The sequence below is a fragment of the Mauremys reevesii genome, linkage group 4, assembly GCF_016161935.1.
Source record: "Mauremys reevesii isolate NIE-2019 linkage group 4, ASM1616193v1, whole genome shotgun sequence".
In the NCBI taxonomy this organism is placed as follows: Eukaryota; Metazoa; Chordata; order Testudines; family Geoemydidae; genus Mauremys; species Mauremys reevesii.
The window spans coordinates 73,913,990-73,941,877 of NC_052626.1; the positions used below are offsets into that span (position 1 = coordinate 73,913,990).

Consider the following 27,888-nt stretch of genomic DNA (forward strand, 5'->3'; position numbering starts at 1 on the left):
CAGTAACACATATAGTAATACTTCACATTCAATGATTGTACATACAGTCCAAACAGGATATTAATGTTCAATAAACGAAGACTTAAAATGATACCTCACAAGGCATACTTTGTACAAAAAATATCATAATCATATCACCATGGCAAATATGGGGATTCCATGGTGCTACTTTGGCATAAAGAGTGTCACAGGTACCCTTTGCAGTTTATGTATATGTCCTTGAGAAGGGCAAACTATGGGCATGAGTCCCGGCAATGGCTCCGGCACTGGCCCCGGCACACTTTGGAAACCCCATTCTCTCAAAGCCAGCAATTACTTCAGAGATATCATTTATGCTCTGCAACTTTAGGTAAATCATACACCTGACTGCCTCAGGAACCTCTGCCACACTTTATGGACAGTTGCCTTTCAATGCCAAACTGATTAGCAACAGACTGGATCAGTCTGCAGTAGCCAGCTTTCAGACGGTGATAGCAACCTGCTTCTGGACCAGTATGGCTACCCTCATACATGCATCATGATGCTGGAGGGTCAGAGAAAGCAGCTTACAAAGCTCCAAAAATGTAGCTTTTTTCATGCAGAAGTTCTGGACCCACTGCTGGTCATGACAGGTCCACATGTGCTTGTCACCCTGCTCCAGAAGCGCCGGTGTACACAGGAGGCATCAGCGCCTATACTGAGAGTCATGAGCGGCATCAGCCAGTTCAAGTCTTCCATATCGGTATTGTTGGGGAGGGTGCTAGGAAGCTTAGGATACGTCAGTTTGACTCAGGTCTGGTGGCACCTTAAAGACTAACAGATTTATTTGGGCATAAGCTTTCGTGGGTAAAGCACCCACTTCTTCGGATGCATGGAGTGAAAATTACAGATTCAGGCATAAATATACTGACACATGAAGAGAAGGGACTTACCTTACAAGTGGAGAACCAGTGTTGACAAGGCCAATTCAGCCAGGGTGGATGTGGATAATTGATGAAGAGATGTCAGTACCAAGTATCTGTATTTTTCACTCCATGCATCTGAAGAAGTGGGTTTTTAAACCACAAAAGCTTGTGCCCGAGTAAATCTATTAGTCTTCAAGGTGCCAGCAGACTCCTCGTTGGTTTTGTGGATACAGACTAACACGGCTACTCCTCTGATACTTGACTCAGGTCTGCGTACTGCTTTGTGGACACTGGGTCTGGGGCCCAGGTCCAGAAATTCTTAACTGAAGGTCACTGAAAAATGTGGACAATCTAGCCCTGGGCTTACAAACCCAGGATTCACAGATTTGAATCCCACTAACCCAGTGCTTACATTGCAGTGCAGACATACCCAAAGAGATAACTGTATGACATCTTTAAATAAATCCTGCTCATACAGTCTCTGTTCCATATTCTGGTCTCAGTTCACAATGATATGGAGCAAAGAAATCTGAGGAAGTTAAGTGTAGCTGGATTTGACTTATCACCACATTCTCAATTACCTTCCCAAGTGATGAGGCTTCTATTATTCTCTTATGATGATGTACCACAGCCCAATCAATCTCATAGGCAAGACATATTCACTGATATATAGCCATTTCCCTTTTTTAATCACATCCAATTATACCCTATGTATGCCCCTAAATAAATTATTCTCCATGGAAAACATAAGATGTTTTTCAAATCTGAAAAATTATTACAGAAAGACTCCACTGTAAGACCACGTGAGGTCCAAAAGCTTGATAGCTCTGGATCAAGACACTTATAAGCTTCACCGCTAAGTGCTCTGAATTTTTTCTTATTTGTTATTTAAAGTAAAACACCCACCAAAGTGTTAAATGCAAAAACCTGCAATATTGTAACATAACTTCAGGCTATAAAACGCACAGTACAAGCAGCACAGCCAACGATGGTGTTAAATTGGAACCCTACTTTGCATTTCCCAGTGTCCTGATTTTAACAGTGTGGTCTTAACATTTAGTCAGTACGGGGTGGGATTTTTTTTTTTGGCATTTAATATAATTAAGTAGGTGGTTCCTTACACATTCTATTCAACTGTAGTCCCATATCCCTCTACATACCAACGGTTGGCCTAACCAAATATAATTATTTAGACAATAAGACGTAATGATGGTGTGTTTGGAGCCAAGAAATGCAGGAACTCTCTGGAAGATAAATGCAGATCAGGAAGAAACAAGAAAATAGCCAAAGTATATAGAGTACAAATAGTAACATTGGTGTTTAACCTTAGCATGGGTCAATTGCATTTATGATAAAGTTCAGTTGTCAGAAAAATGAAACTAGTAGTAGTCAATATGAGCACTTGTTTCTCTCTAGTAGATTCTTGATAGATACTAACTAGCTATTTTAGTGACAGGTTTACACAGACGCATTATAAACTGCTGATCAGTTGCCCATCCTTTGGAGAGACTACACTTCTATGGATTACCTCACAAGCTGCAGGTCACACACTGGTGCTGGAAAGTAATGACAATTCTAAGTGATCAAGTTCTTCTTCCACTTGCAAGCTAATTTCCAACCTGCTGCAATATTGATTTAAGAATCCCAGATCCTGGCCCTTGTTACAGGCCAGGAGTGTCTGGTATGACCATTTTAATCTTTAAATGTCATATTAAAATCAGTTTATACAGGGCAAGAAAACGATTCTCACCTCATTTGCTTTCTGCATGCTCTGAAGAGTACGCAGGCATTAATTCAGTGCCAACCAAAATACAAAAATATAAACAACTAAAAAATTTTGTGACAGGAGACAGATAATCCCCATGATGAGTTTCAGATTTCAGGTAACGACAACAACTGCAATATTAAGTATGTTAGTGACAGTAAGAGTAAACATCCCACTAGGCAGAGGGGAATATTAAGAACTCAGCATTAGCTAACGTGTCTCTTAGCAAACATAGACAGGCAGGCAAAGTGTGGGAAATGGAGTGGATAAGAGAGGACAATTCCAAAACGTTAGGTCAGAGAAGCCCACTAATCTGCCTTTAGAGCATCCTCCACACATCATTAGAAAAACATCTTATTCCTATCAGCAGTCAGAGATTCAGAGAAAGTAGAGATGGATAAAAGCTTTATTACATCGCCATCTAGTTGCTAGTGCAAGGTTGCACCCTACATTACATTTTCTAATGCATTGTAGAATTTGTTTTTAAATGTCTCAAGCGATGTTGCTTCCATCTCTTTCTTTGGGAGACTATGCCACAAGTCGTGAAATGTTATGCTACGAGGGTAATATCTAACAAACTACTTTTTTTTTTAACAGGACTTTTACAAAAATTCTATTGTTTTATAAGCATATTTAACAGTGTGAAAACCAAATGACTTTTCATTACCATTTTTCTCAGTGTTCTTTTGGCCTGATTTTGTTAGGATTCCACAAGGTAAGCAGAGGTCAGGTCAGTATTGGAGACCACCAATAAAAACCCAAGGTACTGCAAAAAGTGCTGCAGATGACTCAAAAGGTGGTGCACGTCCCTCCAACTCTATACCAAACCTACATGTCACGCTGGTGTCAAGGAGCACCAAAGTGCCAGAGGTGTCTTCTTTTAGATAATGCAAAAGCACAGGGAAGAGAGAAAGCCAAGAGGCCCTGGCCACTTGTAGTCACTAACACTTATTTGGTATTTAAAAGAAAAAACAAACAAAAAACAAGGGTAATATTAATCCTAGTGTCCAAGATAAATACTAGATCAAGTTACTAAATTTAACTTCCCTAAAATTAGATTAGGAAGAATAAACTGTTGAGGAGTGTTATTGCTGCAATATTAAAAAGTTGTGCTCATTCGTACCAGATGTGGCTGCATTTGAAGAGGTGGATGAAGTGAACCTTGTGCATTTCCATTTGCAAAAAATCTTTGTGATGAAAACAATACATATTGTCCGTCCCATACCTTTCATACCTGGGTATCTAAAATTAGGCAACTAAATCCATATTTGGGCATCTAAATAAAAGCCATTTGATTTCTCACAGATGGATAAGTGCCCATAAATTCCATTGAAGTCAATGGGGGCAACAGGTGCTTAGCTTGATTTTCGGACATTGAGCATCTGCTGCTTCTGTTAACTGCAGCAGAACTTGTGAGTGCTTAGCACATGTGAGAAATCAAGTTACATTTATTTTGGTGCCTAACTTGAAAATTGTGTGTGCGCAAATATCTGTTATTTGTGATACACATCCCATCCACACATTCAGATTTTACACATTTTAAAGTACAAAATATAAACTGTCACTTTAATTATGGAATAAGATATGGTCCCCTGCCATACAAAACACATATGACCAGAAGTACTTTTTTTTTTTTTTTAAATAGACTCTTTCCCAGAACCATTTACTAATAACTAGAAAAAAATATTTTCTGTCTAAAGAAGAGAAGCTCCTACTGGCTCTTCCACTTGAAATTTCTTTACATTTCGATGATGCATACTTCCGATAAATACTGTACGAAGGCAAACCATGAGTATACATGTAGAATGGGCAGCGTATGAACACCTTCAGGGGAAAACTAGACATGGTGTGGGCTGGAGAGAGGGATGGTGAGCAGCCAAAGTAACATCTCATTATACCATACGAGACCAGGAGATGTAGAAGCAAGAGTAGGGCTGAGGGAGAAAATGAAGCCAAGAATTTAAACAACATTCATGCTGTTTCTGGGAGCGAGGTGTAATATGGCTGCTGAACTGGAAGTTCATGCTGTCAATGATAAGTCTCTTACTGCAATAACCCCGAGCGGGCGCTACACCAAGAATCTAAAAGCAATCTGAAATTAAAAATACCAAAAAGAGCTCATCAAGAAGCGTAGTGAAATAAAGCATGCAAAAGTACAGCTGACCGTTGGGGAACCTGGAAACATAAAAGAAAATCTTGGCTGCCTTTAAAATAAAAGGAATAAAATAAAATAATGGGAGGTGCATAGGCTAGACTGATGTTAAAATGTTTTACAAGCCTGGCAAAAAAATGTTAAGGCAGACCCTGTGTGGAGGGTATGGCTGATGCTCTAAGTCAGCCTTCTCTGCAGACACACGAACTATTTTGGAGGACAGCAGAGAAATCAGCGAAGTCTGTTGGGGTGGGGTGGGGTGGGGTGGGGGGGAGAAGAGGGAGGAAGTAGTGAAGCCAAAGATAAGTAAGAATTGTTATTCTCATTTTATAGATGGGGGAAACTGATTTTCAGAGAGGGGACGTGACTTGTCCAAAACCGCACAGTAAGTCACTGGTATAACCAGGAACAGATTACAGATCTCCCAATTCTCAGCACTTTATCTTAGAAAAAATGATTTTGTGGTTTTCTCCCCCTTGGGGCTTCATGGACATAACTTAGGGCAAAAGGTTTTCCACTAGCCATAAAAACACAAAAAAGGCAGAAGCTGTAGCCAACCACCAAGCAGTTGGTTTAAGATCTACTGTGCAAAAAAGATGCCATTGTCAGAGATTCAGTTGGACAGAATCTTGGAAAGCATAATTGACTGATGACAGCCCAGTACGGCTTAGCAAAAGATGTGGTTTTGCTTAACTGACTTGCCAGAGCATGACTGAAAACAGTTATGTAGCAGACTAACTGCATGCAGTGGATGAAACACTCAGTCTCACAAGGCATTTTAATAAGGTTTAATTCTTTAGATTGGCTAAACACAGATTATGGTACAGGACTTAATATAGATCACTTGAAGGGAAACTGGGAGCCGGTACAAACAGGAACTTAGTTAGAAGGAATTACATCACTACCATTTGGATATGCCAGGGGTCACCTTTAGGGACTTTTTTAATACCATGCTTTAAAAGTAAGACAAAACTTGCAGGTAGCAGGATTGAGGCTCATGTTTGTAGCACTCCTGGCATGGGATTTAAAGCTATGACCATTTGGTCTCCTGGTTGTAGTAAGATGAGGCCCTGAAATACAAACTCTTGTGTCAGAGGCCTAGTCTGAGGCCTGAAGCCTGAACCAAAGTACTTCCAGGCATTGCTAAGCAAAAGCTGGGCTGTGAGCCAGAGGCAGGCCTCACTCACAGAAGTTGGCGAGAAGAGGGTTGTTAGAAGCAGGTGCATTCACACACATAAGGGCTAACAAGAGGAACTTGTGCCAAGATGGCACCTGGACAGCCTGATACAAGGACACTCCATAGACATAACAAGGAACAGGCAGGTGCATCTTAAAGACAGGACAGCATGATGGATAGATCTGTTTGTCTGGAACAACATGATCAAAGGGGAGACAGCACCCTAATGAGCCAAGGGGCTGTACCTCAATACGTCAGTAGGGATGAGTAATCTGTCCTGTAACAGTATAAAAAGTAGGTCCTGGAGTGCACATCTTTGTCCAGCCTAGAGGGTGGTGGAGTGTCCCGCCACTGACTGAGCTGTGTCCATTGCCAGGGGGCACATATTTGTAGTATGTCCTGTAGAGTCTATAGAAAACTATTACTGTGTTTCGTTTGACAATATACCTGGCTCGGGTTCCTTCATACCTTACTAGAGTCTGTGGTCTTTGGGGGTTCTCTCAGGGTTTGCTGTGTCAGCTATCTGCGCAGAGCAGGGGCGGCACACAGAGGGAACACGCACGCAGCCGACTGTTATCATTATCGAAGAAGAGCAGAGCACCACACCGGTAGCTACTGACAACACTGGTAAAAGTTCATCTCCAGTGCAGACACTGCAGTGCTGGGAGTAAGAAGAGGAGAAAAGCCCATACACTTAATTTGTCTCAGTGACTGCAAATAGAGAGACTGGCTCCAGCAATATTCTAGATGCACAACAGTCCCTAGATTGAAATGCATAAAGCAGTGGTCAGAACCCAACAGAAGTTACCTACATTAGCCCTAAATATTTAGGTCTAAAGTTGAAACTGAACATGTGGCTGGCCCTTTGAGAGCTCTCTGATCCTCAAGGTAATACCCAGAGTCCACGGTTTCCAGAAAAACATGGCCTAGCCCATCAAAATGTATGCACATATACCCAAAGACAGTAATCTGTGGGCAATGCCAATACGCACTGTAAGAACTCAGCTGTGAAAGTGTCCCTGTTGATCCATATACCAACAGAACAAGAAAGAGTTAGGTCCTGCTGCAAGGGCATAGGAAACACCCTGATGCTTAGATACACTTGGCTACCACGTGTACTGCAAGTGGGATGAAAATATCACATTTAACCCCCACATCTTTATTCTACAATAAAGTCAGTAGCTGTTAAATACACATCCATGGAATGGATGATAGTTTTAAATCCAGTCCTAGAGCCTAATATCAGCTATTTATATCCTGCTGCAATAAACACTACTGCAGACTGGTGTAGCACTTTTCTCCTGAAGGATCCCTCACGCACCATACCATGTGCCCCTGTAAAAGGCTCTAATGCATTTTGGCACTGGGATACACATAGAACTAATGAAATGCAGCCACTTTTTAGGTAGTGACAGCAAGCAAACAGTGCTCAGCATATTGCAGCCCAGTAGGTGAGGGTAAGTTTTGAGAAAGACCCTGGTGTCACACCTTGTTCAACAGTAAATCTTCCAGGATCTATGACAGGAGTGGCCAAACTTACCGACCCTCCAAGCCACATACAATAATCTTCAGAAGTTCAAGAGTCACAACACACACACACACACACACACACAACCTGCTCCGCGGGGCAGTGCCTGCTGGGGCCCGGGGCTTCTGCTCTGATACCCCCTTGCAGGCCTAAAGACCTTAAATTTCCCTCCCTGCAGTGCAGAAGCCTCTAGTTCCACCACCCCACCTCAGGGCAGAAGCCCCCAGTCCCACCATTCCACTGCAGGGCGGATGCACCGATCTCCCTCTGCCCAGTCTGGTAGGGAGACAATTGGGATGGGGATGCGAGGGGGGCTCAGCGAGCCGCACTTTAACTGTAAAAGAGCTGCATGCGGCTCATGAACCACAGTTTGGCCAGCAGTGATCTATGATAACCATGCAGAGCTGATGGGCCCTAGTTTTTAGAAGTTCTCATTCAAAAGAACCCTTCTAAAATGAACTAAATAGAATTCAATGTGTCTGCCTCAGAAGAGATGAAGGTGTCTGCCTCGAATGGAACTTATGGTTCAGAGAAATATAGATGGTTCAGATACTAGACTCACACTTTAGGGCCATCTCCTCCCAACAGTTTTGTAATAAGAACTTTAGTGTTTACTACTTACAAGATCTCAAACCTCCATCAGAGAAGAACAACTGGTTTATGAACTTCCCCCCCTCTCCCCCCGCTGGATCCTCCTATTACTGTCATAACCAATAATGTAGCCTTGCAGTCAGACATGACCCACCAGTATTAAGGTTAAAACATGCTATATCTAATTTATAGCTTTATGTTCCCCCAGTTTAACATGCCACAACAGACAGCCCAGAAGTACGACAGGTCACCAGGTGACCAGAGAAAAACAGGGGTCTGCCTTTAAAACAAACTTGTTACACTCCAGAATTTGCTGACCTTCACTGCTAGGTGCTGTCAACTCCTCTGAACTGCTGTATACTGCAAAGCATTTAGCGCACCATCAGGGTAAGAAGCACTTCATACAACGCAAGTTACCATCATTAACCTTTTGCTAAAGGCCCTTTCTTATTACATAGGATATGGACCTGATCAAAGAGTAAGGAGATGAAAAAAAGGAAGTAACATGAAGTCAAAAGGTAAAAGACCACTAGGCATACTAGCACCAATCCCCTAAAATTGAGGGGGCTGACAAAGCCACCCATGTGGTATCACAGAGCAGTTTGTAGGACTAAATACTTTATCTCACCCCCATCCAAGGAAGCGAGCAAGGTATCTAAAACTTCTGACACACCACAGATTTCGTGCACCACAATTTATAAGAACATTTTCTCCAAAGCAGCCCCTGGGAGAAACAGGACTGACAGATTATTTGGCAACTGCTGCACTATTAAGCATGCAGTGCCCTCATGTGTCTACACAAGGAATTCTCAACAAAAACCTTAAAATTGGTGTCTGGTGAGAACGTTTGCTCTCTGCCCTTTGGCAGGTTTAATTTTGCAAGAGTAATAAACTTTGATCTCATACTAGAGGCCTGACCTTCTTAGTCCAGTCCTTTGCTATCCTTAACAAGAAACTCTTATATCATTCTCCATTTGAACTCAAGTAAACAGGGTGTATTGATATAGTCAGTAGTAGGGTCATCTTTCATCACAAGCTAAAATATATACCGTCACCTACAACAGTTGGATTCAGAGCAGAGTGCACAAGTAAAATAGAAGTTAACAATAGCATTATCAAAAAATACGAAACATTAATAGTACATACTGGAGTTTGGTTAAGGATAGAAACCCCCCTTACCAATTTCTAACCTAGGCCTGGTCTAAACTAGGAACTTACATTGGTATATCTACATCTCTCGTTAGTGTAAAAAAATCCACACCTCTGAGAGATGCAGCTATACCGATCTCATCCCCGGTGTCGACAGCACTAGGTAAATGGAAGAATTCTTCTGTCAACCTAGCTACTGCCTCTTGGATGGGTGGATTACCTATAGCAACGGGAGAAGCCTTCCTGTCGGCATATGTAGTGTTAAGTGTAAACATACCCCTAGACAATTACCTTAGCTGGCGTATCCAAAATTTCTTCCTTACATGATTTGTTTGCAACTATACGTTATAGGAATATTGTAATGCCTCAAATGTTATCAGGCTGACAGAGGGACATTAGAAAGCAGAGCAACACTATATTACTCATCACACTTATGTAAGCTTATCCAAGATAAACGTAGTTTTAATGTCACCATTTGAAATTAAGCTTTTCCCTACTCATGTTGCACTTGTGAAACTCATATGCATGAGAAAAGGTGCTTTGTGGCTAGACAGCTCTGTTCTAGTCACTGAGGGTACTGGAAAGACAAGAGAGTAAAACCAAACGAGTTAAAGTCCTGCATTTGCAGAGGGGTGTGCTACAGTATTATTCAGAAACACAATACAACCCCTGTAGGACCTGCTTTTGATTTTACTTTATCTTTACATATAGTACAGTACCTTCCAATTTCCCTCCCTCCAGGATGAGATTAAATGCACTTCACAGTCTGGAAACTGAAGTCACTATGATGCAACTTAATGAAATATTGGACTGAGCCAAAAGAGCAGACACTCTGGAAAGCCTGCCGTCCCTTGTGCTCTCATTATAAGAAGGCGAACAGACACTGTCTCCAATTCATAGATGCCAGGAAACAAGAGAGCAGCACAGTTACAACATGAATAACTGTATTTTTTGCAAAGCATTTGATTTAACTGGGAAAATGTTATCAAGAGGAACAGGCAGCAATAAAAGAATGACTGCAAGAAGATGGTGCTTAATTACATCTTCTATTAAAAGAATTTCAAAGATCTATTCTTATTGTATGCCATTTTTGTAATGGCTCTTGTAGCTAAGCTCTTTTCCCATCTCCTAGAATCTCTGTAATAAGTATAGCAGGTGTATATTGTTACAACCACAGCTTGTGAACTAACAGAGCTTGCTTAATTTCACCAACATACAGGACCACCTGTAACCCCAGCACAATCCTATGGTTTATTTTATGGCAGTTATTCCACCTCTCCTTTGCTTCCCAGAGGACAGCACAGAAGAGGGTAGATATTCAGCATCCTGAGGATCCATCCATCTCATTTTGCTACATTTAATTGCACTTTACAAATCAAAGGTAAGCTTGGAGATCAGTATTTAAGACAAGGGACATAACAGGTAAACAATCAGGGCAGTAGAGATGAGTATTTCACTTGTCACATCATCCTCAATATATTTCTGTCCTAGTATCAACAATGATGGAAAGAGCTGGAGAACACGTGCTTATCCTAGACTGCTCAACAGTGCACTCAAGATGAAATATATCTGCCAACATTACACGTTTTTCTATCACCCTTCAGCCTGGCTGGATGACAGGCAAATGCAAAAGGCTTCTCTTGCAAGTTCCTTGACCAAACATTTTATCACAAGCCTTACATTAATTGCTTCAGGAGAATGAAGACACTGGTCAAAGGCCAGGTACGGTGAAAGCTGCAAAACGTATTTCCTGTATTGTAACACTGATGACATCCTACGTTTCACCATTTGAGGATTATTCAGTCTTTAAATTCACTTTAATCCTGACTCAGAGCAGTAACTGAGATCCTTACCCCCATGATGTGTGGTGATTGCATCCTGGATTAACCTTATTACAGACAGAGATGAGACCATTACATTTCCCTCACTTAGGTTCAAAACATTGTCCCAAAGACTAAAAGGCCAGACAGACAGCCCTCTGTTAACTCACCAATAATTCTAAAACTCCAGAGAGCTTACAGATTTGAGGCAAAAAAGAATTTGAACAAAACAAGTATTCAGGTGCCTTTTGGTGACCATTCAGATGTCACACCCATCACAAGAAATCACTCACTGCATTTCTATTTTACAGAAACACCATCACATCTGATAGTTTGATGGCCTCGCAGCTGGCAACACACCAGGATCCCCACTGGTTCCACAAAGAAGTAATATTGTGGCCAAAGGAACAGCAATCCTCATATATTATGTAGTTAAAAATCCATTCAGTCATCAACTTAAATATGGTATGAGAATTCACAGTCTTTCCACCTGTTCCCAGTACCTTGAAAGTTTAAGGTAGCAGTAGGAAGAGGACCTGGAGAAGTCAGCATTGCACCTACCTCCATATTACAATCTACTGTTAAAGAACCAGCAGAGCATGCAAGGCAGGAGAACCAGTACTTAGCACTCAACAAGGAAGCTACAGCAGAATGCTGAGCAAGAGGTGACAGAGCTATTTCACATACTACACATCCCCTTTGAGACTGTGACTGTCACTGCGTCGCCTACACAAAAGATGGGCTCTTCTCTTTAAGAAAAGTAATTAGAAGTACAAAATAAAAGGGTTTATGGTCCCACTGATATCTGACAGGCTAGAGCCTCCCCCCATTTTTTTTTAAATAGTAAATTGTTAATAAGAGCTCAGCACTTTCTGGGTTAAGCCTTCCAGAGAGATTATGAATAATTGTATTTTTTAAAAGTCACTGAATCGGAAACAAGTAAAAGCTAGAGATGAATCATATGTGCTCCAGTGTTCGCAGCTTCTATTCAAAGGAAAGCAGCACCTATTTTGCTCAGCACAGCACTGGAAACAGTCACACAGTGAGAAGAGATTTGTTCCCTGTATAATCCAGGCCACATAATTGGAAATAAGGTTTTTAATTAAAATTGGCATTTCTGATCCTCCTGCTGACTGACAGCCTCTTCCTCAGACTGCTAAACCAGTTTCCAAGAAATGGCAAAAAGAAAAAAAAAAATCTGGCAAACCTATAAAACCTGGATTTGATTACGCTGCACTGGGGATGGTTCATATAACAGGGCACTGCAGAGAGAGGCAAGGAGAGACAGCAGATAACCTGCTAAGGACATTTTCCCAATGATTATAGTAAATCACAAATAAGACAAGATAGGAACTAGTTTTCCTCAGTCCACAAGTAGGACAATTTTAAATCAGAAGCCTTATTTTCAGAGGGTATGTCTACTCTGGAACTGAAAGTTGTAACTTCCACATTGAGCAGATATGCCCATGCTAGCTCAGATTGAGCCAGTGCACTAAAGATAGAAGTGTAACCACAATAGCGCAAGCGGCAGGAGGGCCTATCCACTCTGAGTACGTACTTACAATCCTGTCTGAAACTGTACTCAGTAGCAGTGGTTTGAGTGACAGGAGGGCTAGCTGCCCAAGTATAATCTCCTCTGAAACCATAGGTACATGCTCAGGGCTGCTGGCCCCTCCCACTGCTTACGCTGTTATGGCTACATTTCTATTTTTAGCACACTAGCTCAAAGTAGTGTGTGTATTTCTACTTAAGCTGGAAATTGCACCTTCCAGCTCCACTGCAGACATACCCGAAGAGTCCAGTTTTTACATGAGGAACAGTACATGTGCTTCAACATGTGCAGCTTTCTTTGAACAGAAGCTCCTGCTGAGAGGCCAAACTCAGCTGTCAGCATTAGCAAAGGTTCTTACTCCCCTTCAAGACAGAAAGGCCCTGTGTCAGGAAAGCTGTACTGGCCAACGAGGAACAGTCTCCCAATGGGTTACAAGGAGCTCATCCTGGTGGTGGTACTGTACCTTCAGGAGGCTCCTCCTGCAGATGAGGGGGCAGTTCTTCACTGGTTGTGTCTGCTTCATCTTCCACCATCTGTGTTTCCGAGCTGGGTCCCTATAGGAAAGAACAGCAAGGAGGACTTAATTTTAGAAGAACCACCACAAGAAGGATTAAGGATTGGAAAATATGCTTTATAATGAAAGGCTCAAGGGGCTCGATCTATTTAGCTTAACGAGGAAGAGGGAGAGAGGTAAAGTTTTATTTACCCCAGTTTACATTAAGGTGAAACTTAGCCGGAGAAGTTAAGTGAAGTGAGTTGATCACAGTATAGAAGTACTATATGGAGAGAAGAAATTTGATAAAGAGCTCTTCAGTCTAGTAGACAAACTTATACCAAGAACCAACCACTGGAAGTTGAAGCTAGACAACTTAGACTAGAAATAAGGTGAAGATTTTTAATCGGGAGGGTAATTAGCCATTGGAACAATTTACCAAGTGCTGTAGTCGATTCATCATCACCGGAAATTTTTAAAATCAAGATTGGATGTCTTTCTAAATGATGCTCTAGTTCAAATGGAAATTATTTAAGTCCTATGGCCTTTTATACAGGAGGTCTCAGACTCAGACTTTAAGGTCAGAAGGGACCATCGTAATAGTCTAGTCTGATCTCTTGCTCAATTGCAGGCCACATAACCTCACCCACCCCTGAAACAGACCCCTAACCTCTTGCTGAGTTACTGAAGTCCTTAAACCATGATTTAAAGACTTCACGTTACAGAGACTCCACCATTTACACTAGTTTAAACTTGCAAGTGACCTGTGCCCCATGCTGCAGAGGAAGGCAAAAAAAAAACCCAGGGTCTCTGTCAATTTGATCTGGGGGGGAATTCCTTCCTGAGCCCAAATATGGTGATCAATTGGACCCTGAACATGCAGGCAAGACCCACCAGGCAGATACCCAGGAAAGAATTCCCTGTAGTAACTCAGAGCTCTCCCCATTTAATGTCAGACTAGATTATCACAATGGTCCCTCCTGGCTTTATAATCTATGAATGAAAAAGGCATAAAGGAGGCCAAGGGGCATGAAGTATTTTCAAGGCAAGGCTGAGTGAGCTAAAGTCTAGTAGCCCAGTGGACTATCAAAAGCTAATTTTGATTACCCACCCCAAGCTATACATGTACATAGGATACAAAACTGATTCTCAAGCACAATAGCATTTTACCAGATTCTTTTCCATAGATTCATAGACTTAAGGTCAGAAGGGACCATTATGGTCATCTAGTCTGACCTCCTGCACAATGCAGGCCATAGAATCTCACCCACCCACTCCTGGAACAAACCCCTAACCATAGCACTCAATTCAATACCAGTAGTCCTGGGGCCTTTCTAATCCCTATGATTGATATGTTCATAACCTCACATCAGCATGCCCCAGGCTACCAGATTTATCATGGACCCTGGTGACAGTCACTTATAGTTAAGGTTGCAGAACAGTTTCCATAACCGCTCTCACTTTTCACACATGCAACTTAAAAAAATGGATGTGAGATTTCCCATGATTTACGTGTGCCTAAAAGCTTTTTTGGTTGAAGGTCAAAAAACAAACAAAGCCTCTTCATCCCTTTTTATATTATGAGAAAGTGAACAAAATACAGACTTCCCTTTAAAAAAATTCTAACTACATGATTTTCTTTTATTTTTGGCACAATCCTACAGTAAAAACAAGTGAAATCTGAAGTTTAGTGTGGACAAGAGTCTCATTAGGGAACTGGGCTTTTGCTCACTTTGAAAATAACTGCGTTTGATTTAACGAGAGATTTGATTTTTTTTTAATCAAACATATGAACATATGTGGCTGGAAATTTACAGTGGTTCACTTAAACATAGGTGTGCTGCTAACATGCTTACATTTATGTCCAATGAGCTGTGGATTTTTTTTTCCAATTTGAAAATTAAATGCTAGAAAGTATTACGATCCAATGCTAAGACTGTGTTGCATGATCTTTTCCATCTTCCAGCTTATTGAGTTTAAGACTAACCCTGCAGTGTTGCACATTCTGTACGCTCCCACACACAATTTACAACAGATGTGCACTATTTTCTACTTCCATTCTTCTTGTTGAACAGGTAGCTTAAATACTCAGCTACTTAGCCACAGATTTAACATGACAGACAGGAAAAGAAAATTGCATATTACTTCATCACAAAGGGTCTGTTATTAAAACAGGCAAGATATGCTACTCTGTCATATTAACACTATGTTTGCAACCTGGACTTCTGCATATTGTGACTTGTGCAATTTTTACTTGCGGCTAGGGTGACCAGATGTCCCGATTTTATCGGGACTGTCCCGATATTTGCTTGTTTGTCCCGCGTCCCGACCAATGTTCGGTCGGGACACTGGACAAACAAACAATTTTGCCCTCCGCTCCCGTGCACAGGCGGAGCCCGGAGGGGCTCTTGCCCCCTTGCCCGACTCCGCCCCCTCCTTCCTCCATTGGATCCCTCACCAAATCCCTGCCCCCAGCCCCGCCCCCTCACTGCCCCATTGGATCCCAAGCCGAACCTGGGGAGGAGACGCCCCTGTGCAGCAGTCTGGGCACACAGGCCATGGCTGGCTGGGGCCGGGAGCGCGGAGCAGGCAGGGCCCGGGTGAGCGGCGTGGCCCGGGGGCGTGGGCTGCCCGCCGGAGACATGTGGTGGAGAGGGGCTGCGGGGGCGAGATTTGTCCCAGGCGGGGCAGCTGGCGCGAGGAGCCAGCCAGGATCCCCCGAACCGATAAACTTCCCCGACGCTGCTGGGGAATCCTGCGCCTCTCCCGCTCGGCTGCGCTCCAGCATCTTGCCCTGCCGGGAAGGAGCTGCTGGAGTGCAACTGAGCGGGAGAGGTGCGGGGCTCCCCGCCTGCGGTGGGACGAGTCTCATGTGCCCGGGGTGGGAGGCTCCGCGGGGAATGCAGTGCGCGCGGCTGGGGCGCTGTGTGCGATCCGGTGGCGCGGCTGGGTCCTGCTAATGCCCCCGGCCCCTGCAAAACTGCCTTTTTTTTTTTGCTCTGCCGCCATTTTTTTTGCTCCGCCCCCCGTCCCGATATTTCATCCCTGTGATCTGGTCACCCTACTTGCGGCATTAATGTTAATACATTCCCTCACGCAATTTGCTGTAATTAGTAACAGCCCTTACATAGCACCTTACATCTTCAAGTGAAGGCACTGTATAAACATTAAATAATCGCACCTCACAAGAACCGTGCCAGGGACAGAGCTAAAGCTTTATTTACCCCAGCTTACATTAGGAAGAAACTGAGCCAGAGAAGTTGCACTAGGCTGTCACAGCCATGATTAACACCCAGGAGTTCTTAGCTGCTAGGCCCATTCCCTGATATTCCCTTTTGTTCACCTCAGGGATCTGGGATAGATTTTGAGAAAGGTAGAAATTCTGGACTCTGGCAGTAGCTGAGCATACAATATTTAATATGAGGTTTGAGAAGATGCCCATTCTATATTACCCCCCTGCCATCTTTAAATATCTTGCTCCAAATCCATCATTTTTTTTGCCTATTCATGCCTTAAGGAGAAGAAAGAGGACTGGACCACACACACCGCCACTGGCAAAACTGAAACATTATTTGTTTATATAAGATTGTGTCTATCTGGAGCTCTAGATGCAAGTGCAGACAACTGACAAAGACACGGACAGAAATCTAGTAGGACCAACATTTATATTATGACCGTCTCAAAATAGTAAAACTAAAATGTTCTCCCTGCAACACCTCTGCATCCCTTCCCCATGAGAATGCCTGGGATAAACAGATGAGCTTTTAAAATGTGCTCTGAAGGTGAACAGTTTCCACCAGCCCCTGATTACCAAAGTCCTCTATCCTCCACCAAGAGAGTCTGCTTAATACTCCTTTCCTCTCTCTCCTTCACTCAGAGGAATTTTTGCACTGTATTTCATGGTACCTCTTAGGCTGTAGCAACCTACACAAGCCTGTTCACCAAGGTACCTCTCTTGCCTCATTCAAATCCCTCCCAAAATGCAAGAGCATCTACAAAAGAGTAGAAAGGTTAAAAAAAAGTTAACTGAATGATGGAAGGGGAGGGAAGAGAGGGTCTCTAGAACAGGCAGAACTCAACCATGAAGAACTTGCAGATTAAGGCAAACAACTGGAATGGCACCCAGAAGTGAAATGCAAGCCAGTGCAGTACTCTAAATACAGTTGTAATATGCCTAACTAGATAGCCATAAATGTCAATAAGATATAAATGTAATAAATACTTTATTTTTTTCACCTGTAGATGTATTTTCTTAATGGGTTTAATTCCCTGTGAATCAAGAGTATTTTCATGAAAATATCTTCATAGATTAGCCAGTACTGTTGGGGGTAAAATTAGAGCAGCTGTATATTTCAGCGGGTCCAAGAAAGAGAATAATTGGCATCAGCTGATTTGCTGATGGCTTAGTTTGGAAGATAAAAGGATTTTCTTAAGCATTTGATATCTTCAGTTCAAAATTGTGCATATTCTACAATGTCAAGCACAATCCAGTGTTAGTTATTTAGTGCCTGATGACCCATTTTGATTTACAAACCAAATCAGCAAATCTAACAACCCCACATTCTCACTCCTTAGTGGACCTTTCCATGAACAACCCCTCATTATTAATAATAATTATTATTATTAGGAAATAACAGTTTAACAGGAGAAATATGCTTAATATAAAAATATTAAACCTAATTGCCAAAAACACAGACTTTACAGAGGAGCTCCAACACCATCTGCCCCTCTGTCAGACAACATGAGTGAAAAATCACTACACTCAAATTTGGCTGTAAGAGACACCAGCACCAGTGTCCAAGCCAGAGATTCTTCACTGCTTGCAGCTGCTTTGCACCTCTTGTCTTTTACTTATGTACACAGAGAGTGCAAAATGCCACCAGATGACAGCATTTTACATTCACTTTGCACAAGTGTATGTGATGATGCAAAGTATGGCATGGAGAATCAGGTTCTCTCCATTAAGAAGCTAGTTAGATTACAGCAGGCCGCAATATTTGCTATTTATCCCGAGGGCAATTCTGGTCTGTATTAGATGCAAGCCTACTCTAGTCCTGAACCATGTGTTCTAGGAGGAAAAAGACAGAACCAGCTGTGATCACGGCAGAGGCCAGTAGAGATGTTCTTGTATCATGCTGGCCTGCCAGCACAAACCATGGACAAGACTGAAATAGTTCCTTGCAGTCATCCTTTCCCCATTCAACCCAGACTAGAAGAGTTGTTGCCAAGGCCACAGGCTCCTGAGAAAAAAGAAAAAAGTGATTGAAGAGAATTATTCCTGTTCAACTATCTTAGTATCTAGTAGAGCTAGTCAGAAATTTTTGGAGTATTTTTCCTTTGGAAAATGCTGATTTGTTGAATTGAAACATTTCATAGAAACATGTCACCCTCCACACAAAAAATTGTTTCAAAAGAAAAAATTGAAAAACAGTATTTTGAAAGGTTTTGCATAACCTTCTTGGAATAGAATGTCTTGTATTTTCCATTTTGAAATGACTGTTTCAATGTTACATTATATAATATCGAAGAAAAAGTCTAAATTGGAACAAAATGTTTTGATTTTGTCAAAAAAGAAACATTGCAATCAACCCAAAGCATTTTTGTTGGAACTTCATTTGACAGAAGTTTAGAAATATTTGTTGTTGTTTTTTTAATTTCTTCCATTCCAAACATAACCAAATCAAGAAATCTGGTTCCCATCCAGCTCTAATATCTACTCCCAGCTCTAATATCTACTCCCAGCTCTACTCTGATCTGCCCAAGACAGACTGAATAAGAAATAGCCAGGACAAGTATAAGTGATTTGTTATGCATTTATATTTGTCAGTCTCCACTGAGGAGTTAATGACTAATCTCACATACTAAACAAGAATGTGTACTGTTAATCCTGTATTGGGACTACATCATTAAAACATCTGACAACTACTTACTATTGAAAGCTTACCAGTTAAAAAGCACATTTAAAAGGTTCTCAAAACTGTGACAAGAATTATTGTTTAATAAGATTATACAGTCTTTTTATAATGTTCCTTGCCTTTCTAGATTAGCATGTTTGACCTCATTTACTGGGTTTACTGTATAGCTATTGCTGCTAGTTTGGTAATGTATCTGTCAACATCTAATAACAAGTTGAATCCACATGTCCTGCAATTCCATAATCCACTGGCATTTTCTTTGATTGCTGCAGCTGTCTTGAAGAAATTTGGACAGGAGATGCGGGGAGTAATCGGGGCTTTGTCTTATATAGGCACTTAATACCGGTACTGTCCCTATAAAAATCAGGACACCTGGTCACCCTAGTGTGTAATGAACTAAATTATATAGTTATAGATCTGCAAAATCACACAACACTGTTGGGTGCAATCACTCTTCCTTGGGTTTATAAGTACTGCAGAGGCAGTCCTTGCTATTTGCTCTAAAGCTCCCCCTCTGGCTGGTCACACAACATCTACAGGCACCCAACTACTTGTCTTTGGAAGAGAGGCTGCTGGGCTCTGGAGGAAAATGTCTATCTCTATCTGTACAAGCATCATTTAAATACTCTGGGTTAATGCAGGCAACTCATTCCAAGTAACTACCGTTAGATTTTTTCAGTGCAATTTGTAAGGATAACAGATAGTGCAGCTCTAGTTAAGAGTCTGTCCTCATCTCTGTTTCAGATGCCTTTATTTCTAAGAGTGTGCCTACGCTTATTGCTCTGCAGCAGCACAACTGCACCGGTGCAACTATGCCATTGTAGTGCTTAGCAAAGACGCTACCTATGCTGACAGGAGAGCTTCTTCCATTAGCTTAGGTACTCCACCTCCCCATGAGATGGTAGCTATGTCAAAGAGAGAAGCTCTCCCATGGACATAGTGCTGTCTGCACAGGGAGTTCAGTTGGTATAACTGCGTTGCTCCGGGGTGAGGATTTTCCACTCCTGAGCGACGTAATTATATGGACATAAATTCGTAGTGTAGACCAGAGCTAACGGTACAATTATTGATTTTTTAAAAATGTTGATTGGCTCCCACCTTTTATGTGATAATCATGTTACACCTACCTGGATGAATTATCAATATGCCAATAAACAATCAGGAATTTAAAGAGGCACTGTCAAAGTTGTTAGACCACAAGCCTGTCTGAACTAGTTATACACCCAGATACTTTGATAACGAGCATTGCATAAAAAGTGTGTAGTAAATAAATATTGCTTTGCTTTCTACATATGAGATCAGGGATGAGAAGAAGATGAGGAAAGAAGTTACGTGCATACATTTTAGAATATTTATACAAACTTTAACATTAGCAGTAGGATGCTGTGATGAAATGCACCCCTGTATTCACATCCTACACACTACTGTAATAATCTTTGTATAAAATGTGCACTGTGAGGTATGATTTGAAAGCTAACAACTTAGTGGTCAAAAATATCACGGTGAAATGTATGTAGCAACATTGTGTGTAAAATTATGTGTTAAAGGCACATGTTCAAACTCACACTGCCCCGATTAGGTAGAACTGGTCAAGCAGGCCTGTCTTAAACAAACGGATGTGTGTTTACCTCAGTTTGCATATAACCTGTAAACAGTGTCCTCAGACAGCAAGAGGGGGAAGAAAGACGACAAATACAATCTGGTTTTCAGCATACACAGGTGAAAAGAAAAAGCATGAAGCTCCTTCCTCCACCTGACTCCATGTCTGCTTGCTCTCAAGCTGGAAAGAACTTTAATGAGAGGTCACGCTCAAGAAAATGCTTTTTAAAGGGTGACTGAACTATAAAATAAGTGACGTGTAAAAACACCCCAAGTTCTCTTTCCCTGTCCATCTCTCTCTTTTCATCTAAGACGAGAAAAGAAACAGCTGGTGGACCATGGGAGCAGATTCTGGCCTGAGAATTTGGTCAGCAATGTACTGAGAACCTGTAGTAAGAATTTTATATTGAACCAAGTCTAGCATGTTCACTTTAGTACTAGGAAGCATTTTATCTTTATTTTTCTTATAACCATTTCTGACTTTATTGCCTTAATACTTGTACTCTATTAAAGACACATATCTTTGTAGTTAAATAAACTTTTTTTATTCTTCAATCAAAACTAATCTATTGATGTGAATTGTGTGGGTAATTCCATTTAAAGTGGTAGACTGTTGCATCTTGATCCCCTTAAGAGAAGCAACAGACCTAATATATATGGACTGTCCAGGAGAGGGCTGGGCAGTGCAGAACACATGTTTTTTGGGGGAAATCCAGGACTGGGAGTGTGTTGGTTCACCCTACAAGTAGTAACCAAGGCTGCTAAAAGCTTGAGTGTGGCTGGTGTTTACTAACAGGCTACTGGGCTCAGAATTACTGGACCAGGGCTGTGGCTATACACAGACACTCAGGGGTGTTCTGCATGCTGTTTGCGAGGAGCCCACATTGGGAGCCACAGCAGCACAGCATTGTGAGGCACTCCAGGGCAGGGTGCGACACCCCCCATCACTGGTCTGAATTGCATCCCGAAATGTCAGAGATGTACAGAACTGTAGTACTACCTATTCGTAGTGGAAGAAATAATTGGGATAGTCCAGACACTATTATGTGGTACATAAAGGTAACAACTAATTTTAACAGCGACCAACACACTGCAGGTCACATTTCTGGCCAACGAAGTTTGAGCCAATTCAGTTAAAGATAACCCAAGCCTATTCAAAGGAATTTGTAGCCAGTTGTGGAAGCAAACCTCTTGCCTCATAGCAGAGGAGCACCTGCAGCATTTAGGTCAGCACCACTGATGTCCCATGTTAAGGGTCACGTACTTGCTCACTACATTAAAGAACCTTATCATGAGCAACATATGAATTTGGATACATTTTATTTCCATATAATGCATAAGGCATAATCCCAAGTAATTAGTGAGAAAAGTCCTGATATTTGGTGCTCCAAATTATTTCAGTGGAACTAGAAATAGGCTGGAGAGCTCTGGAGAAAACACTTCTAATAGAAAAACAACAATTAAGCACAAACCCTATAGGGAGTCTCATTAGAAGTTGCTGCAGAAGCCTATTGCCCTATATCCTGACTGCACTGCACATCTATTGACTTTAAAGGGCAGTTCTGACTCAAGCACTATGGGTCTCTGAACACTAATTTAGCAGCTCACAATTGCTTTAGAAGAGAGGCATCCTCCTCCCAAATCTCAGCTGGCCTGGCACTCTTATGTATTTGTGGATGTAAAATCTGCTGGTATTCTCATGAGAAGCAAAGAGTAAAACAAGAGGCCAACTACTGACTGCAGCATAAATACACAACCAGTTCTGGTTATATTATATATTTTCTCCTGAGCTACTACACCTCTGAATGCAATTTTGCAGACCCTCTGTGTTATACTTGTTATTTTAAAAGTATTTTTATGAAATATATTTCACTGGTACTGTACTGAGCCAATGAGTGAGAGAAGGTAAGAAACTTCTCTGGAGACCATGAATTATGATTGAGACCAAATGATTTCACCTTGATATTATGGCAGTGCAAATAGCACCTATAGCAATAGAAAGTGTCGGGCAAACTTAACAAGGCCCCGTTTTCTGTTGCTTATAACTTTGGCAATCTAACTGAAATTTTCTGTGCTGAGTATCTGTCTCAAGTTGAATATTTTTGGAAAATCTTCAGCAAAAATGATTCAGCCTCTCTAGAATGAGTATCGGGTACATTGATTTGCCCACATAAAGTTGTTACAACCATTCTATTGAGAAACTCTACCACATCCATACTTTGGAACAGGGACTTGAAATTTGACAAGGGAATCACCTTGGCAAAACGCACATCGCTGATACCATCACCATGAAAATTTGTTCCCTTTAGGAGTCTCTGAAAAATCTCAGTTCATATTTGTTCCATAGAGACTTGCTAGAGTTTGGCAGTTAAATATTCCCAAGATTCCATCTCTGCACCACAGCGCAGCCTGGGCTAAGCAGGACTTTGCGTGCAATCGTTTCTCCTGGAAGTCGCAGCCACTGCAGCACAAGAATTGAGAGCGGGGAAACTGTCACCTGTGCTCTCAATGCTCCCCATTAGGGTGCCCAGGCAGCACGCTGGAGAAAGAGGTAGCCACCTGACTGAAATGCAGAGGGATGATAAGCAAGGCCTGGGAGGTAGAAGGAAGATTGGGACAGGGACAAGGAGCCAACAGGAGGGGATAGAAGGGATGACAGGGACTGGGGTTGGGGCTGGTGCTGGGATGAGGACAGGCTGGATGGGCTAGGGGCAGAAGGAACTCAGACTGCTTGAAGGACAGAGTTTACAGACCAAGGATTGCTAGGCAAGGCTGAGAGCTTCCTAACTAGGCCCTAGCCTGCCGTCCTTTGATACCTAATCTCTTTAGGATTCCTTGATGAGGGGGTGGGGCTAATTCAGAGAGAAGCGGGTTTAAAAAGTCAGATTGTAAGCGATCAGCAGGGCTAGCAAAGAGCAACAACAAATGTGAATTTTGCAAGGTAACGCGAAAGCATGATACACTTAACAAACATTATCTAAACTTAGGCCAATAACCCACCCACCCCCAACACACACACACACACACACACACAAGTTTATTGCACTGAATGCACCGTGTACGATTCCTTACCTTGCGGGCAGATGGTATATGTGTGCATTCAGTACAAGCAGCTCATGGCCCTCAGAGACACTATGGGCTCTAAAGACCAGACTGACTGAACTGGTGGAGCTAAGGGAGACAGAGATGTATAGACAAGACTTTCCAGTAAACAGTAGAGCAGTCCCACACCCAGTCTGAAAGTCTCTGTGCTGTTGAGGAAGGTCTGGAGCAGAAGGAAATGATCCCATAATTGGGACCCTTCTTCCAGACAATGGCATGGTATCCTCTTGTATGGAGGATTCCTCTCTGGGGGAGCAGATTCCTGTTATTAGGAAGAGACAGGTAATAGTAATGGGGGACTCTATTAGAAATATAGATAGCTGGGTTTGTGATGAGCAGAAAAACCGCGTGTTGAATTGCCTTCCGGGTGCAAAGGCTGCAGACCTCTCAAGATATCTAGACAGATTTGTGTGCGGTTCTAGGTAGCAGCTAGTGATCGTGGTACATGTAGGTACCAATGACATAGCGAAAGGTAGGAGAGAGGTCCTGGAGGCCAAATTTAGGCTGTTAGGTAAGAGATTAAAGTCCAGGACCTCCATGGTAGCATTCTCTGAAATGCTTCCAATTCCACATGCAGGGCCAGTTAGACAGGCAGAACTGCAGGGTCTCAATGCGTGGATGAGATGGAGGTGTAGGGAGGAGAGATTTAGATTTATTAGGAAGTTAATAAAATACACGTAGGAAGTAAAGAGAACAATCAAATGAAAAAGAGTCCCATTCAATTACATCACATGAAGGCAGGCAACTAAATATTGACACATTTTATAAGTGCTTGTATACAAATGCAAGTCTAAATACTAAGATGGGTAAACTTTTTTTATTATTATTTATTTTATTTTTTTTTATTGGAGATATACCAATCTCCTAGAACTGGAAGGGACCTTGAAAGGTCATTGAGTCCAGCCCCCTGCCTTCACTAGCAGGACCAATTTTTGCCCCAGATCCCTAAGTGGCCCCCTCAAGGATTGAACTCACAACTCTGGGTTTAGCAGGCTAACACTCAAACCACTGAGCTATCCCTCCCTCCTTGAATACCTGCTATTAAATGAGAATATGGATATAAATAGATATCACAGAAAACTGGTGGAATGATCATAATCAATGTGACATGGTTATGCCAGAGTACAAAATATATAAGAATGACGGTGTAGGTCATGCTGGTGGGGGAGTGGCATTATATATGTAAAAAAACAAAAACAAAAAACCAGTCAAATATAGTAAGACTCTTAAATTAATCTAAAAGTAACAGAGAATCTTTATGGATAGAAATTCCATACTTGCATAAATAAGAGTATAACAGGAATATATTATTGACCACTTGACCAGGATGGTGACTGTGTTTGTGAAATGCTCAGGGAGATTAGAGAAGCTACAAAAAAAACATAAAAGCCAATAATAATGGGGGATTTCAATTATCCTCATATAGACTGGGAACATGTCACCTCAGCACAGGATGCAGAGATAAAATTTCTGGACACCATCTTCTTGGAGCAGCTAGTCCTGGAACCCACAAGGGGAAAGACAATTCCTGATTTAGTCTTAAGTGGCACACAGGTCTAGTCCAAGAGGTAAATATAGCTGAATTGCTCAGTAATAGCAACCATAACATAATTAAATGTAAACATCCTTATATCGGGGGAAAACACCAAAAAAAAAATTCCACCACAGTAGCATGCAACTTCAAGAAGGTGAACTACACAAAAATGGGAAAGCTAGTTAAATGGAAATTAAAAGGAAAGGTGACAAGAGTGAAATGCCTGCAAGCTACATGGAAACTTTTTTAAAACACCATAATAGAGGCTCAAATTATATGTATATCCCAAACAAAAATACAGTAAGAGAACCAAAAATTGCCACCAGGGCTAAACAGAGTGAAAGAGGCACTTAAAGACAACATCTCTTAATAATTGGAAGTCAAGGCCTACTGAGGAAAATAGAAAGGAGCACAAATTCTGGCAAGTCAAGAGTAATTAGGCATGCACTTAAGAGCAACTAACAAAAGACACAAAAACTAACAGCATTTTTTTTAGTACATTAACAGCAGGAACCTGCCAAACAATCTGTGAGTACTGGACATTTGAGTTGCTAAAGGAGCACTCAAGGAAGACAAGGCAGTTGCGGAGAAACTAAATGAATGCTATGCATTGATCTTCACTACAGAGGATGTGAGGGAAATTCCCACATCTGAGCCATTCTTTTTAGTTGGCAAATCTGAGGAACTATCCCAGATTTAGGTGTCAATAGAAGAGCTTTTGGAACAAACTGAAAATTAAACAGTAATAAATTACCAAGACCAAATGATATTCACCCAAGAGTTCTGAAGGAACTCAAATATGAAATTAAGAATGGCCCTACTGGGTCAGACCAAAGGTCCATCTAGCCCAGTAGCCTGTCTTCCAACAGTGGCCAATACCAGGTGCCCCAGAGGGAATGAACAGAACAGGTAATCATCAAGTGATCCATTCCCTGTTGCTCATTCCCAGCTTCTGGCAAACAGAGGCTAGGGACACCATTCCAGCCCATCCTGGCTAATAGCCACTGATGGACCTGTCCTCCATGAATTTATCTAGCTCTTTTTTGAACTCCGTTATGGTCTTGGCCTTCACAATATCCTCTCGCAAGGGAGTTCCACAGGTTGACTGTGCATTGTGTGAAGAAATACTTCCTTTTATTTGTTTTAAACCTGCTGCCTATTCATTTCATTTGGTGACCCCTAGTTCTTGCGTTATGAGAAGCAGTAAACAACAGTTCCTTATCTACTTTCTCTACCAGTCATGATTTTATAGACCTCAATCATCTCTCCCCTTAGCAGTCTCTTTTCCAAGCTAAAAGTCCCAGTTTTATTAATCTCTCCTCATACGGAAGCCATTCCATGCCCCTAATAATTTTTGTTGCCCTTTTCTGAACCTTTTCCAATTCCAATACATCTTTTTTGAGATGGGGTGACCACATCTTCACACCATATTCAAGATATGGGCGTACCATGGATTTATAGAGGCAGCATGATATTTTCTGTACTATTTTCTATCCCCTTCTTAAGTATTCCCAGCATTCTGTTTGCTTTCTTGACAGCCACTGCACACTGAGTGGATGTTTTCAGAGAACTATCCAAAATGACTCCAAGATCTCTTTCTTGAGTGGTAACAGCTAATTTAGACACCATCATTGTATATGTATAGTTGGGATTATGCTTTCCAATGTGCATTACTTTGCATTTATCAACATTAAATTTCATCTGCCATTTTGTTGCCTGGTTTTGAGAGATCCTTTTGTAGCTCTTTGCAGTCTGCCTGGGTCTTAACTCTCTTTAGTAATTTTGTATCATCTGCAAATTTTGCCACCTCACTGTTTACCCCTTTTTCCAGATCATTTATGAATATGTTGAATAGGACCGGGCCCAGAACAGACCCCTGGGGGACACCACTATTTACCTCTCTCCATTCTGAAACCTGACCATTTATCCCGACCCTTTGTTTTCTGTCTTTAAACCAGTTACTAATCCAGGAGAGGACCTTCCCTCTTATCCCGTGGCAGCTTACTTTGTGTAAGAGCCTTTGGTGAGGGACCTTGTCAAAGGCTTTCTGAAAATCTAAGTACACTATATCCACTGGATCCCCTTGGTTCACATGCTTGTTGACTCCCTCAAAGAATTCTAGTAGATTGGTGAGGCATTACTTCCCTTTACAAAAACCATGTCAACTCTTCCCCAACAAATTATGTTCATCTATATGTCTGACAATATTGTTATTTATTATAGTTTCAACTAGTTTGCCGGGTACTGAAGTCAGGCTTAAGGCCTGCAATTGCCGGGATCACTTCTGGAGCCTTTTTTAAAAATTGGCGTCACATTAGCTATTCTCCAGTCATTTGGTACAGAAGCTGATTTAAATGATAGGTTACAAACTACAGTTAGTAGTTCTTCAATTTCACATTTGAGTTCCTTCAGAACTCTTGGGTGACTACCATCTGGTCCTGGTGACTTATTGTTGTTTAGTTTATCAATTTGTTCCAAAAACTCCTCTGATACCACCTCAATTTGGGACAGTTCCTCAGACCTGTCACCTAAAAAGAATGGCTCAGGTTTGGGAATCTCCCTCACATCCTCAGCCGTGAAGACCGATGCAAAGAATTAATTTAGTTTCTCTGCAATGGCCTCATCGT

The 27,888-nt window shown here is 41.7% G+C and overlaps 1 protein-coding gene across 1 annotated transcript in view; it reads right to left on the reverse strand.

Annotated features, from left to right (window-relative positions):
• Positions 1–27,888, reverse strand: part of LOC120404863 (transmembrane protein 263-like) — a 301,093-nt gene that overhangs the window by 247,783 nt on the left and 25,422 nt on the right. Inside the window, exon 2 of the mRNA XM_039537902.1 lies at positions 13,082–13,172. Coding sequence (XP_039393836.1) covers positions 13,082–13,172 — 91 coding nt within the window. The remainder of the gene's footprint in view (positions 1–13,081; positions 13,173–27,888) is intronic.